Source organism: Lagopus muta, chromosome 17, assembly GCF_023343835.1.
Source record: "Lagopus muta isolate bLagMut1 chromosome 17, bLagMut1 primary, whole genome shotgun sequence".
In the NCBI taxonomy this organism is placed as follows: Eukaryota; Metazoa; Chordata; class Aves; order Galliformes; family Phasianidae; genus Lagopus; species Lagopus muta.
The window spans coordinates 4,704,531-4,715,061 of NC_064449.1; the positions used below are offsets into that span (position 1 = coordinate 4,704,531).

General features: G+C 46.1%; 1 protein-coding gene across 1 annotated transcript; it reads right to left on the reverse strand.

Moving 5' to 3' along the window:
- Positions 1–437: 437 nt before the first annotated feature.
- On the reverse strand, positions 438–10,515 carry SMARCB1 (SWI/SNF related, matrix associated, actin dependent regulator of chromatin, subfamily b, member 1). Its single transcript, XM_048964004.1, has 10 exons — positions 10,304–10,515; positions 9,069–9,180; positions 8,534–8,563; positions 7,728–7,857; positions 7,020–7,157; positions 6,657–6,784; positions 5,993–6,159; positions 5,609–5,799; positions 1,719–1,850; positions 438–806 (listed from the first exon to the last, which is right to left on the reverse strand). The coding sequence occupies exons 1-10, from the start codon at positions 10,394–10,396 to the stop codon at positions 767–769; spliced, it is 1,161 nt and encodes a 386-aa protein (XP_048819961.1). The 5' UTR covers positions 10,397–10,515; the 3' UTR covers positions 438–766.
- Positions 10,516–10,531: the final 16 nt, after the last annotated feature.

Sequence of the window (10,531 nt, forward strand, 5' to 3'; positions counted from 1 at the left end):
AGCCGGTGGACCTCAGGAGCAAGGTAGATTCTAATTAGATTTTTTTTTAAGGAAGCTTGAATTTTTTCATCTCACTTCAATGAATTTTCTGCTTTTTAAACATCCCAGGAAAAGACAGATTGTTTCTAGGTTTGCAAAATCCAGACACTGCAGTGCTGAGGGAATTTAGCACCCAAAGCAAAGCGCGTGATCTTCTGTGTACTGTAACTGGCTGCTGTGTGAGTAAATAATGACCAAAGCAAAGCCCAGTGCTGAAGGGATGCTGCAGTCTCAGTTACTGAGTGCACAGACATTATAATCTTCCAGCTGCAGTTTTCACAAAGAGAAAATAAACAAAGGAACATCACCTGTCAACTCTTCTACCCAGAAGTGACTCAGCTGCTGTAACAGGACAAAGTGTGAGATTCACTACGTGTTCAAACATACTGAACTCTACCTTAGTAGTATGCATTCCTTTTATTTAAAAAGTTGTTCTAGTAGTGCATGTTGCACCTATACAAAAGTATTTTTACACTGTCCACACACAGGCATAGAAGGGCTCCAACAGCTGCCACAAGTCTCAGCTAGATCATGTGCTAATGCAGCATTCTTGGTACGTGGCCTCTAGGCTGAGGGGATGGGGCAGAAGTCAGCAGTACAGGGAACTCTTGGCAAGTGGAATGTGTGTCCCTGAGGGACAGTAAGACCCCTGCCAATCCTAGATCCACGTGGGGAGAGAAGTAGGGACAGAGTCTGTAGGAAGAGCACCAGTGTCACAACAGGGAGTTTACCAGGCTGGAGCAGTGTTGGCCAAGCGTCTCATGCGCCTAGAAGAGAAAGAGAGTTACAGTGAGTGCTGTGTTACAGACAGGTGAAGCCTTACTAAAAGCAATGCTTTTGGTGAGGTTACCATGGCTTTGTGATACTTTTTTTACTGCCCAAACATCCTTGGTCACTTGAGTGCCCCTACCTGTAGTGCTATAACACACCATTTTCAGCTTTTAGGGCAGTTTTGCTCATTAAGTGAGACTGAACCAGTTGCTCATGAGAACTATTCAGACAGTGATAGCTGAGAACAATTATAAATCTGTTAATTAGCACTAAAATATTCCTAAGAGAGAGCCAAGCCAGCATACTTACTGTTCCCACAACATATCTTCTGGAGAGATACTAGCAGTTCATTTGTATTGCCAGAAGCAGCTGCAGTTTAACCAAGTAGGAGCAAGTGTTTCTGAGTACTTGCTGAGCGCTGCTTAGTGGGGCTCTATGGCAAGCAGAGCTCCTCCTGCAATGGCAGAAGTGCTCACGTGCCAGCAAACAGGTCAACATTCGTCAGGCTGGAGCTGAGACCTTGTCTGTGCCTAGATCAAACAGCACTTTATCCTACATAAAAGGAATCCTTCTGGCAGGATGCTAATTCACATGACAGTGCATGAAACTCCAATATTTTTGATGAATGCCTTCCTATAGAAACACTTCCCCCGCACAAGCAGAGAGTCCAAGGGGAAAAAAAAAGGAAACTTTGCTTCAAACAGGATATGGCTAAAGCAGACAGTTAAATATTTGTGGAGTAAGGTGATAACAGTTCAGTATCCTGAAGCAAAAGGGTTATGAGTTTGTTGTGGCGTGCAAGTTTGAAATCCTGCCAATCGGCGCTCAGCAGAGAAAAAACCAACATTAAAGCTTTTAAGTTCTGTCTTAGGGACGGGCCAGAATGAGAACTGAACGAGGGGCAGCACCTTGTATTTCTATCCTGGTCTCTGATCTTCTTCTCCATCTCGGCATCTGTGAGGGTTTCCAGAAGAGGGCACCACTGGTCAGCATCCCCCGTGTTGCGAATCGCGATTTCCACAGTCGGCAAAGGGTTTTCACTGCAGCAGCAGGGCAGAAGTCAAAGCAACATCCATCAGTGCTAACAGTCCGCTCCCCTGGCTTCCCGCCCAGGTGCAAGACACAAGCACAGCACAGCACTGCAAGTGTTTCAGGCTTAAGCACCCACTCAGCCCCAGTGAACACCCAGAACAGGGGCAGTTGCCTCCTCAAGGAGACCAATTGTTACCAACTCCACAACCCCCAGCGAGGACAGACATCTAAATGACTGGCAGTAGTTCTCTCCTGTTAAGGCCATGATGTGCTTGGCCGTCAGGGTTCAAATGGAGTAAGCACAGGCAACATTCAGATCAGTTTATTAACGTGGGGAGGATGTCTCCCAGAGCAGTAGCTGAGCAGGGACTGTTAACAGGCTCTTCACCTAGCTTTGCCATTCTGCAGCTCTTACTTCCTAGCTGTAGCTTGCCTAGTGCAGCTCCAGCAGCTCTTCCCAGCCATGTCAGGCTTTCAGGGAGCATGACAAGATGGGAACCTACAGTGGAACAAAGACTTTCTCCCCACTGCTGTGGCAAAAGCTCTTTCTTGAGGACCTGCTGTTGTAACCACAGACTGTGATTAATCCCAGCACAGAAACACAGGGCTGTCACAGATCACAAGATTGCTCATCAGAGATCTGTCTGCCCTGAACAGCTGCATTATCACATGCACAACAATGTTTACTCCTTCACTAGTGACTTTTCAGCAAAAGTCAACAGGAACTTTACAGGAGTAGCTTTCCAAACATTGAGGGTGGAGCTGGAAGCTCAGCATAAATACAAAGGAGCCTCAGAATGTAAATATTTGCTTTGAATTCTAGAAAGCAGCTCAGCACAAGTGTGTGTGTGAATGTGTATGTGTGTGTGAACGTGTGTGAGCCCTCACACAGGTGTGTGCAGATCCCAGGGATGTGCCCCCACCAGGATCCCAGCACTGATGCTCAGCCACCTCATTCACAGGAAGGGACTCTGGTGGGCACCATGGGAGCAGACAAAGTCTGCAGGAAAGCTGTTAAAAGAAAAATGAATCCAATGCCTTTGGTATCTGATCCAGGGAGGAAACTTTGGTCAAATCCACTTCCAGTATTGCTGATATCCACTAAAGCAACACTTGAAGCCAGGAAATTCATCTTAGCCACAAAATGCTGCAAATTCCAGGCTAACTGCTAGATCCCGACTTAAGCATGGTAAATGAAGTTGAGACCATGCTATCAGCAATGAGCATCCACTGGAATTAAATAGGGGCCGGAAAGCCAGCTCATGAGCATTGCTAATGCAAGCCAACTCAGATACTGCATTTCTGTAGGGCAGAATTAGAGAAAATGAAAAATCCTCCCTCATCTCCTAAACTTCCTCATAGGACAGCTTCCCCCTCCTTTAAACAAGAGGTGCTGGCAGAATGAGTGAAAGGCACTGTCAGCTGCAGCATTCCCAGTGGAGCACTGCACTGCTTGTGCTGGGGCAGAGCCTCTGGCAGCAGCATCACGGGCACAGCAGTGCAGCCAGGAGGGCAGGGAGGGGTCTTCCTCTGCAAAAGGCAACTTGTCAGACATACAAGTTATTCTGGTTTTGAAGGCAAAAGCCTGGGTATGAAACACTGTGTGCTGCCCTTAAAAACATCTCAGCACCGAGGCAGGAAATGTTCAGTACACCATCACCCTGATAACGACAACTGCATCAGTTACCAGTCCTGTCACTTCCATTGGTTCTCAGGCTCCCCTTGTTTTGCAGAGAAGCCAGCTGGAACAACTGTCCTGGAGTTCATCAACTGAAGGACAGTTTCACCTCTCCCTCTGATGACTAAGAGGCACATGACTTCTCAGATCTTCGATTCCTGGAGATTTTAAGGTTCTTTTGATACATCTACAGCACTCTTTCCTTACATCGTCGGAATGACTTTGGAGCAACCATCGCTCCTGTGGTTTGGGAATTCAGGAACTAACCAACCACAGAACCCAAACATCATTAATCACAGGAAGGTTTCAGAAGTACTCCTTTGCAGGAAGAAAAGAGGGAAGAGGAGGGCATGTTTGTACTTTGACAAAAAAAGCAAGTCTCAAATTAGGTGCTCTTTGCCTCTGAATGGTTCATGGCTACATACTTCGTTCTCTCTGCCTTCCTTCCTTGTTTTTAATTCTCCCCCTTAAAAAATTGCAACAGTCTAAAGGTGGCCTGAAATCTACCTATTTGAGCTACCCCTAAAAGGAAGCGCTCTGCAGTAACCAGGGCCAGATACATGTTTTTACACATGTAAACTACACATGTACAGCAGCAGGGAAGAAGAGGCAGCACTAGAAGCATCACACTGCCACTGACTGCCCTCCAGGTTCCCACCAATTCTCAGCAACACGTACCCTCTGCTCTAGCAGTTTCATCTGGTCCCACACAGATCAGCAAATATCAATGTACTGTCAGGGATAGCAAGGTGGAAGTCAACTCCCTAGCTCCAAGAGAAGAGTTTAACTTCCATGTGAACCACATTAGGGATTAGCTGCAAGCTTCCTCAAACTGACCTCTACAAAACCGGCGCCAGCAGCACCTTTCTCCCACCTCTGCAATACATCACTTGCTGAACTCTCAAACTTCCTCAAGTGTCACCGTGGCCTGAGGTCAAAAAACCCAGCAGCACACATTAAGGAACACTAAACAGACTGCAAACTCAGCAACGTATGGAGGATAACATCCCTACAGTAAATTGCCACGGAACGCTGCACAGCACAACTGGGAGTAATTATTATTAGGAGACAAGTCAGAAAAGCTGATTATTCAAATCTGACACTGCTGCATTCCAGCTATGAAAATGGCCTGTGATCAACCTCAACTTCAGCCAGGGTAGAGAGCTGTGGTGTCAGTCAGCTAAGGCTCAGAAGGCCAGACCTTGGCCCAAGTCAGACAGAGCTGATGAGACAGAAACGTATCTGAGGATCATCCTGTGCAGACATTAGAAGAAGGCACAAGGTATTCTGCCACTGTCAATTAGAACAGCCTTTCATTCTGTGGCAAAAGCTGATTTCATTGATATTTGGTCATGGGATGTATTACACCCACCACAAGAAGATCTCTGAGCAAAAACACAGGCTGGTTGAGAGGCACCAGGAGGTACTACAGAACAAAAGACACCAGGCACTAGATCAAAATGCTTCATTGCTTCACCAGGCAGCCAGCAACAAGCAAAGGGCCAGGCCTGAGCAAGGCTTGACTGCAGACACATCACTAGACACGTTTAGAGTGCTTTGGTTAGACCCACCACTAACATTTCTGCTATCCAGAGGAGCCCATCCATTTCATACAAGCAATACAAAGACTCTTACAGCTCACCACTAACACCTCCCCCTCTTGTGATGTGACTCACTTGCCACTTCACAACAGACAACCACCCAAAGCAGTGGGAGCAATGAAACCACCTGAACTGCTAACCTTGCACAAGGAGTGGTCTTTAAATGACTCCAGATTAGGGGATTGCCAGTCGATGAAACATACAAAAGGATGTCCAAGAAATAAAAAAATCTTTACCTGCACCCTACTTCTTTTTCATCTGATAAACTGGTTTAAAAGGAAGACAGTTGTATGCACTAGTGGGCACATGAACATGAGAAATCAAACACTTCTACTATAGAAAAATAATTTCAGAACTATAGAGCGGGTACAATCCAGTTTCAAATTAAGCTTTCTACATTGCATCAGCTGTTCAAGATTCATTGGTGCTAGCAGCCATGAAGTTAGAACATGCATCTACACCCATCCAGAAAGATGACAGTTTGTACCTGAAGGCGTATGTCTTCTGATGCCAGCTCAGCTGTCCCCGGATGCTGTAGGCAATAGTAGTGACAAACTCCCCACCCAGGCCAAGCTCTGAGCACAGCTTCAAGGCAAACTTCTCTGGTGAATTCTCCTTCTCTGACATGTCCCATTCAAACTGGTCTACAAGGGAGATGTTCCCTACATGGATGTTTAGCTGGAGACAAGGGAAGAAACCAGTCATTCATTTCTCAAGGACAAAAATCTAACTTGGACACAGGACTGGAATTAGGAACTCCTAGTTTTGATGGAAGTCCTTGTACTATTCTTCCCCCATAAAAAAAAAAAAAACACCAACAAAGAGAAATGCAAATGGTTCAGCTCCCATTCCAGTGCCCCCCTGTCCTTACCTTAATAATAACACGTTGGTCTGACTGATCCTCTAGGATGCTGTCAGTCGGGTACGATTCAATCTGTTGTCGGATGGCAGAGGCAATAGCAGGGACAAAGGTCAGAGGATTCAAATCCAGGTCATCACAAAGAATCTCTGAGAACATTTCTGGGGTCATCAGCTTTTCTGATACACAATAAGAACAAAAAGACTTATTTCTCAGCCACCAATATCTGCCACTTACAGAATACCCAAGTTAAGATCTTTGCCTGAAGAAGGGAATCACCTTTTGCTGTTAAAACAGTGCTTTGTTCCGGGGTTGTACACATGTACACACTGACTTGACTTTCTTGTTTCACAAAGAACGCAGCAATGGTCTATTCATTAATTAAATACACATTAACTATTTAGTATTAATCTTGGCTGACATTTCCATTAGGCTGCTGAACTGATAAAGTGGATCAGAACAGGCCTAACTTTTCAGATTACAGCATCCAGGAATTACTGCAACCCGTGGAAGTGTCAGGGATCTGCTAAGAGCCATGAGAGCCGAACGACACATCAAAGTACAAGAGCTTTAGAGCTCCTCCTTTATGGGGCAAAGACCTGCTTGTTCTCTCTTCATATTTGGTGATGAATGCATCTGTATCTCTCTAACCCCAGGAAACTCTCCTCCTACATACCATTCATGTTCCATGTAAATGCATCTCTGAGTTTCTGCCCATCAATTTCCATGTCAAGCCTGATTGGAACCAGAACCTCTGGCTGGGATGCGTTCTCATGGATGACTGCTGGGTCATGGTCATCAAAGCTACAACAAAGAGCAACAATACAGCACATGGAATAGAAAACCATACATCTGGCTCCCATAGAAGGAAGGTGCTTTTTACTGTTACCAATCCCTATACTTCAACTCCCCAGTTATTAGACATACTCTTCAACTCAAAGTTACAGGGCTATGGCAACCGCTTCTCTATTAGAGCAGCCCCCTGCAGTGAGTCATGTTGTAACTGTTTCCAGTTTTCTGAAGAAGGAAGCTGCCTTACCACAGAGGGAAGGTCCTCTTCTTGTCCCTGCCCATGCGATTTCTGTTAATTGTTGTTGAGCACGGCACTGCATCCAGGTGATGAGAGCTGTTGGGCAGTGTTGGCACCCACTGGTTGTTCCTCTTCGCCTTCTGTTCTCTGGAGAACGAGACTGTGTTAACCTGCAGGCCCTGAACCCCACTGCCACTATTATTAAGAATAGTACCATAAATTACGAGCTCCTCCCTAATGACAGCTGGACTGAGAACTCCTATTCCACACTCCCTCCTTCGAAGTCCATTCTCCAGCTCACAGCTATCCATCGTACATGGATCCAGGTGTACCACTATAAATATGAGGTTCATATTTGAATTTCCTGTCTGTATTTACAGAGGGACTGTTGAGAAATGCGACATCTCCAGCAAAAAGTACGTGCAGAGAGTGTTCTCCAAAACATCTGTTACAGCTGGAATGAAGTAATTGCAAAATGAGCTGTATCATCAAACACTAATGTTTTTCTTCCTGTAATACGTGGGCAGCAACCCAATCCTTACAATTTGGAGATCTTCATTTGCCCAACATTGCAAATATCTGCTAACACAGACTTGCAAGCACCCCCTGCAAGCTGCCCTTTTAGGGGTTTATACGATTTCTATTGGGACAGGACAGTGCTTCCAGTCCACGCTGACACGTTCCAGCAACTTCATGGTCCTCACCAACACTGGTTACCTGAGGTAGGTGGGAGGTTCTGTGCTGATAGACACTGCCTTGTATTTCTCATCATTTCCATCCAAGATCTCTTCCACTTCAGAGGCCTTTAACAGTGTCACACTGGTGGCTAATGTTGTATATCCATGATCTGTTACCAGGAAAGATGCCAATAATTAACATGAAAGAGCATTATGCAGCATATGACATAAACAAGATGAATAGTGAACAGCCCTCTCTGTCAGTGCAGGTGGGACTAGAAAGAAAACACATCATTTTAAATGTTTACAAGTCCTCCTAAATAGTAAATAAGCTTATAAGTAATGTGCTTTTACATAAGGGGAGAAAAAAAAAATTCCTACCCTGTATTACCCCATAGTATCACATTGTTTAGCTCTGCACACCTACAGTCTCCCACTGTGATGTAAAATCTGTTACACAGTCTCTGGGAGGAAAAGCCCAGAAAACTATAAATCCTCAATGGACTTAAAGGTTGGAATTGGAGATGTAACACTCAGTGGAAAAGCGAGTGGCTGAGCAGACACATCAAATATTAATGAAAGCTAAGCCACGGAGTACAAACTCTTAAGACTTGGAAAAGGGGGAGAATCAGGACAGAACTTGCTAAATTGCACAGACCATCTGCATCCAAGAACCCATTAATGTGCTGAGAAAGAAAAGTTCAGCATGTGATGGCGATGCACAATTGGAAGACCACAGGGAGAGATCAGAGGGTGAGATGTTAATACATACTGTAATAACACTAAAGGTCATGGCAGAGATTATTCCTGCAGCACAGCTAAGAATAACACAAAAATCAGACTTACATCTTCTGGGACTGTGAGACCGCTGATTTTCTGTTGGAAAAGAAAGAAAACAGCAATGGGTCAGCAGGATATGAGAGGGAGGAGGCTTAAGTATAGAATGAACTGCTTCTCTTTATTATGCCTTAGCCTGAGGAACAAGTTACACTGCTAAAGAATATAAGTACTTATATAAGAAGTCTCCCATCAGAAATAATACCAAGCTGGCTGTATTCTCACTGTGGCAGTAACATCAGTAGAAACACACTACAAACTCTGGGATTCGTAAAGTACATGTGCAGGCTTTCAATGGGCTAAGGGACAGAACCACCCCTCTGAGAATAAAAGTCCCTTCTGGAATACGGTGTTTATCTTGAGGTGTGACTTTGCATTGTGACGAATGCAGCCAACCCCAGGACAGCATATTTTGCAGAACACTCCATCACCGAGGCAATCTGAAGCGATTAGCAAAGCCCTAAAGGTACACAAGCTTCTGAGCCTACAGAGACAGTTCTTCAAGGCAGTCATTTAGTCTGGGAACATTTACTCATCTTCTTACCATGTGAAGATGCCACTATCTTCTTCCTTTCTTCCACTGTGGCCAGTCGTCTCCAGAGTGAGGGGTACCTCTTGTACAGTGAGCCCCGGAACATACGCAGGTAGTTCCCCACCTGGAAAAAGAAAAGCAAAGATATGACCTGGAATCACATTCCATTTAAAGAAATGCTTATCAGAAGCTGAAACAAATCCTCTGTAATGATAGCAATCCCGAGAGGATTTTTTATGTTTTTCACAATATATCAGGTTTGGCATCGTAAAGCACAATTTTTGGCACAATATAGAAAACACAGCTCTTATCAGCACTTACTTCACTATCACAGTCACAGAATCACAGAATGGCCAGGGTTAGAAGGGACTTCAAGGACCATGAATCTCCAACCCCCTGCCACATGCAGGGCCACCAACCTCCCCATTTAATACTAAACCAGGCTGCCCTGGGCTCCATCCAACCTGGCCTTGAACACCTTCAGGGACGGGGCATCCACAGCCTCTCTGGGCAGCTGTTCCAGCACCTCACCACTTTCTCTGTAAAGAACTTCTCCCTGACATCCAACCTAATCTAGTTTGATAACAAACTCCAACTCATTGACAACAATCAATTTTCGTGTATTTTTGAACAACTTAACATTGACTTTGCTATATTAACACAGTGCACAGTAGGGATTTAACCCAGTTGCATACCCAGCTCTCCAGCAGCATCCCTTTTCCCAGACAGCACTGGGATAGCTCAGACACCACAGCCCTGCCCGGTCCTTTAAATCCTTGCAACACGCAGGATGTGATCTCTGCCTCCTCCAGGCTTGCTGAATACCCGCAAAGCAGTTCTGCCTTCCTCAGCACAAGGCTTGCTAGTCAGCAGGATGAGTTCTAGGCTCTGAAAGCAGATTTTTAGACTGGTGCTGTGCTTGTAGAGTGATTATAGTCCACAAAGAGGCTCACATTCCTCGTCAGACAGGACTCATTTTGACCTTACCATCTTTCAGGCCATTTTTAATTGTATCTTTGCCCTGCAGCGCTCACCAGCAGACAGCGGGGAACGGGAAGGCGATCCCTCCTCCTCCTCCACGTGCCTCGTACGGCGCACACGGCCCGACTGCCCGCGGCTCCGGCTCCTTTCAGCCGCACATTTCCCACGCTATCACTGCAGCGAAGGCCCTCTGCTCCCACTCAGCGCTGCCCATCCCTCAGCCTCGCCTCGCCCCCCCCCCTCCAGGCCCCCGCCATTGTCCGCACCTCGGAGCCGATCATATAAAACTCGCCGTCCTCCTCCAGCTGGAATTTAACAGGCTTCTGCCCAAAGGTTTTGCTCAGCGCCATCATCATCATCGCGGCGGCCTGGCGGGGCTCTGGCGGCGCTGAGAGGAGCGGGGCGCAGCGGGAGGGGCAGCGCCGCGGCCTACTCAGCTGTTGCTCTGCGCATGCGCCGGGCGCCGCCCCGCGCGCTCATTCCCACCTACCCGT

Coding starts and splice junctions, on each gene's coding strand:
- SMARCB1 (XM_048964004.1), bottom strand. CDS start 10,396: ATGATGATGATGGCGCTGAGCAAAACCTTTGGGCAGAAGCCTGTTAAA. Junction 7,858..8,533: donor GTCTCACAGTCCCAGAAGAT/GTAAGTCTGATT, acceptor TCCTGGTAACAG/ATCATGGATATACAACATTA. Junction 5,800..5,992: donor ACCAACGTGTTATTATTAAG/GTAAGGACAGGG, acceptor CCTTGTCTCCAG/CTAAACATCCATGTAGGGAA.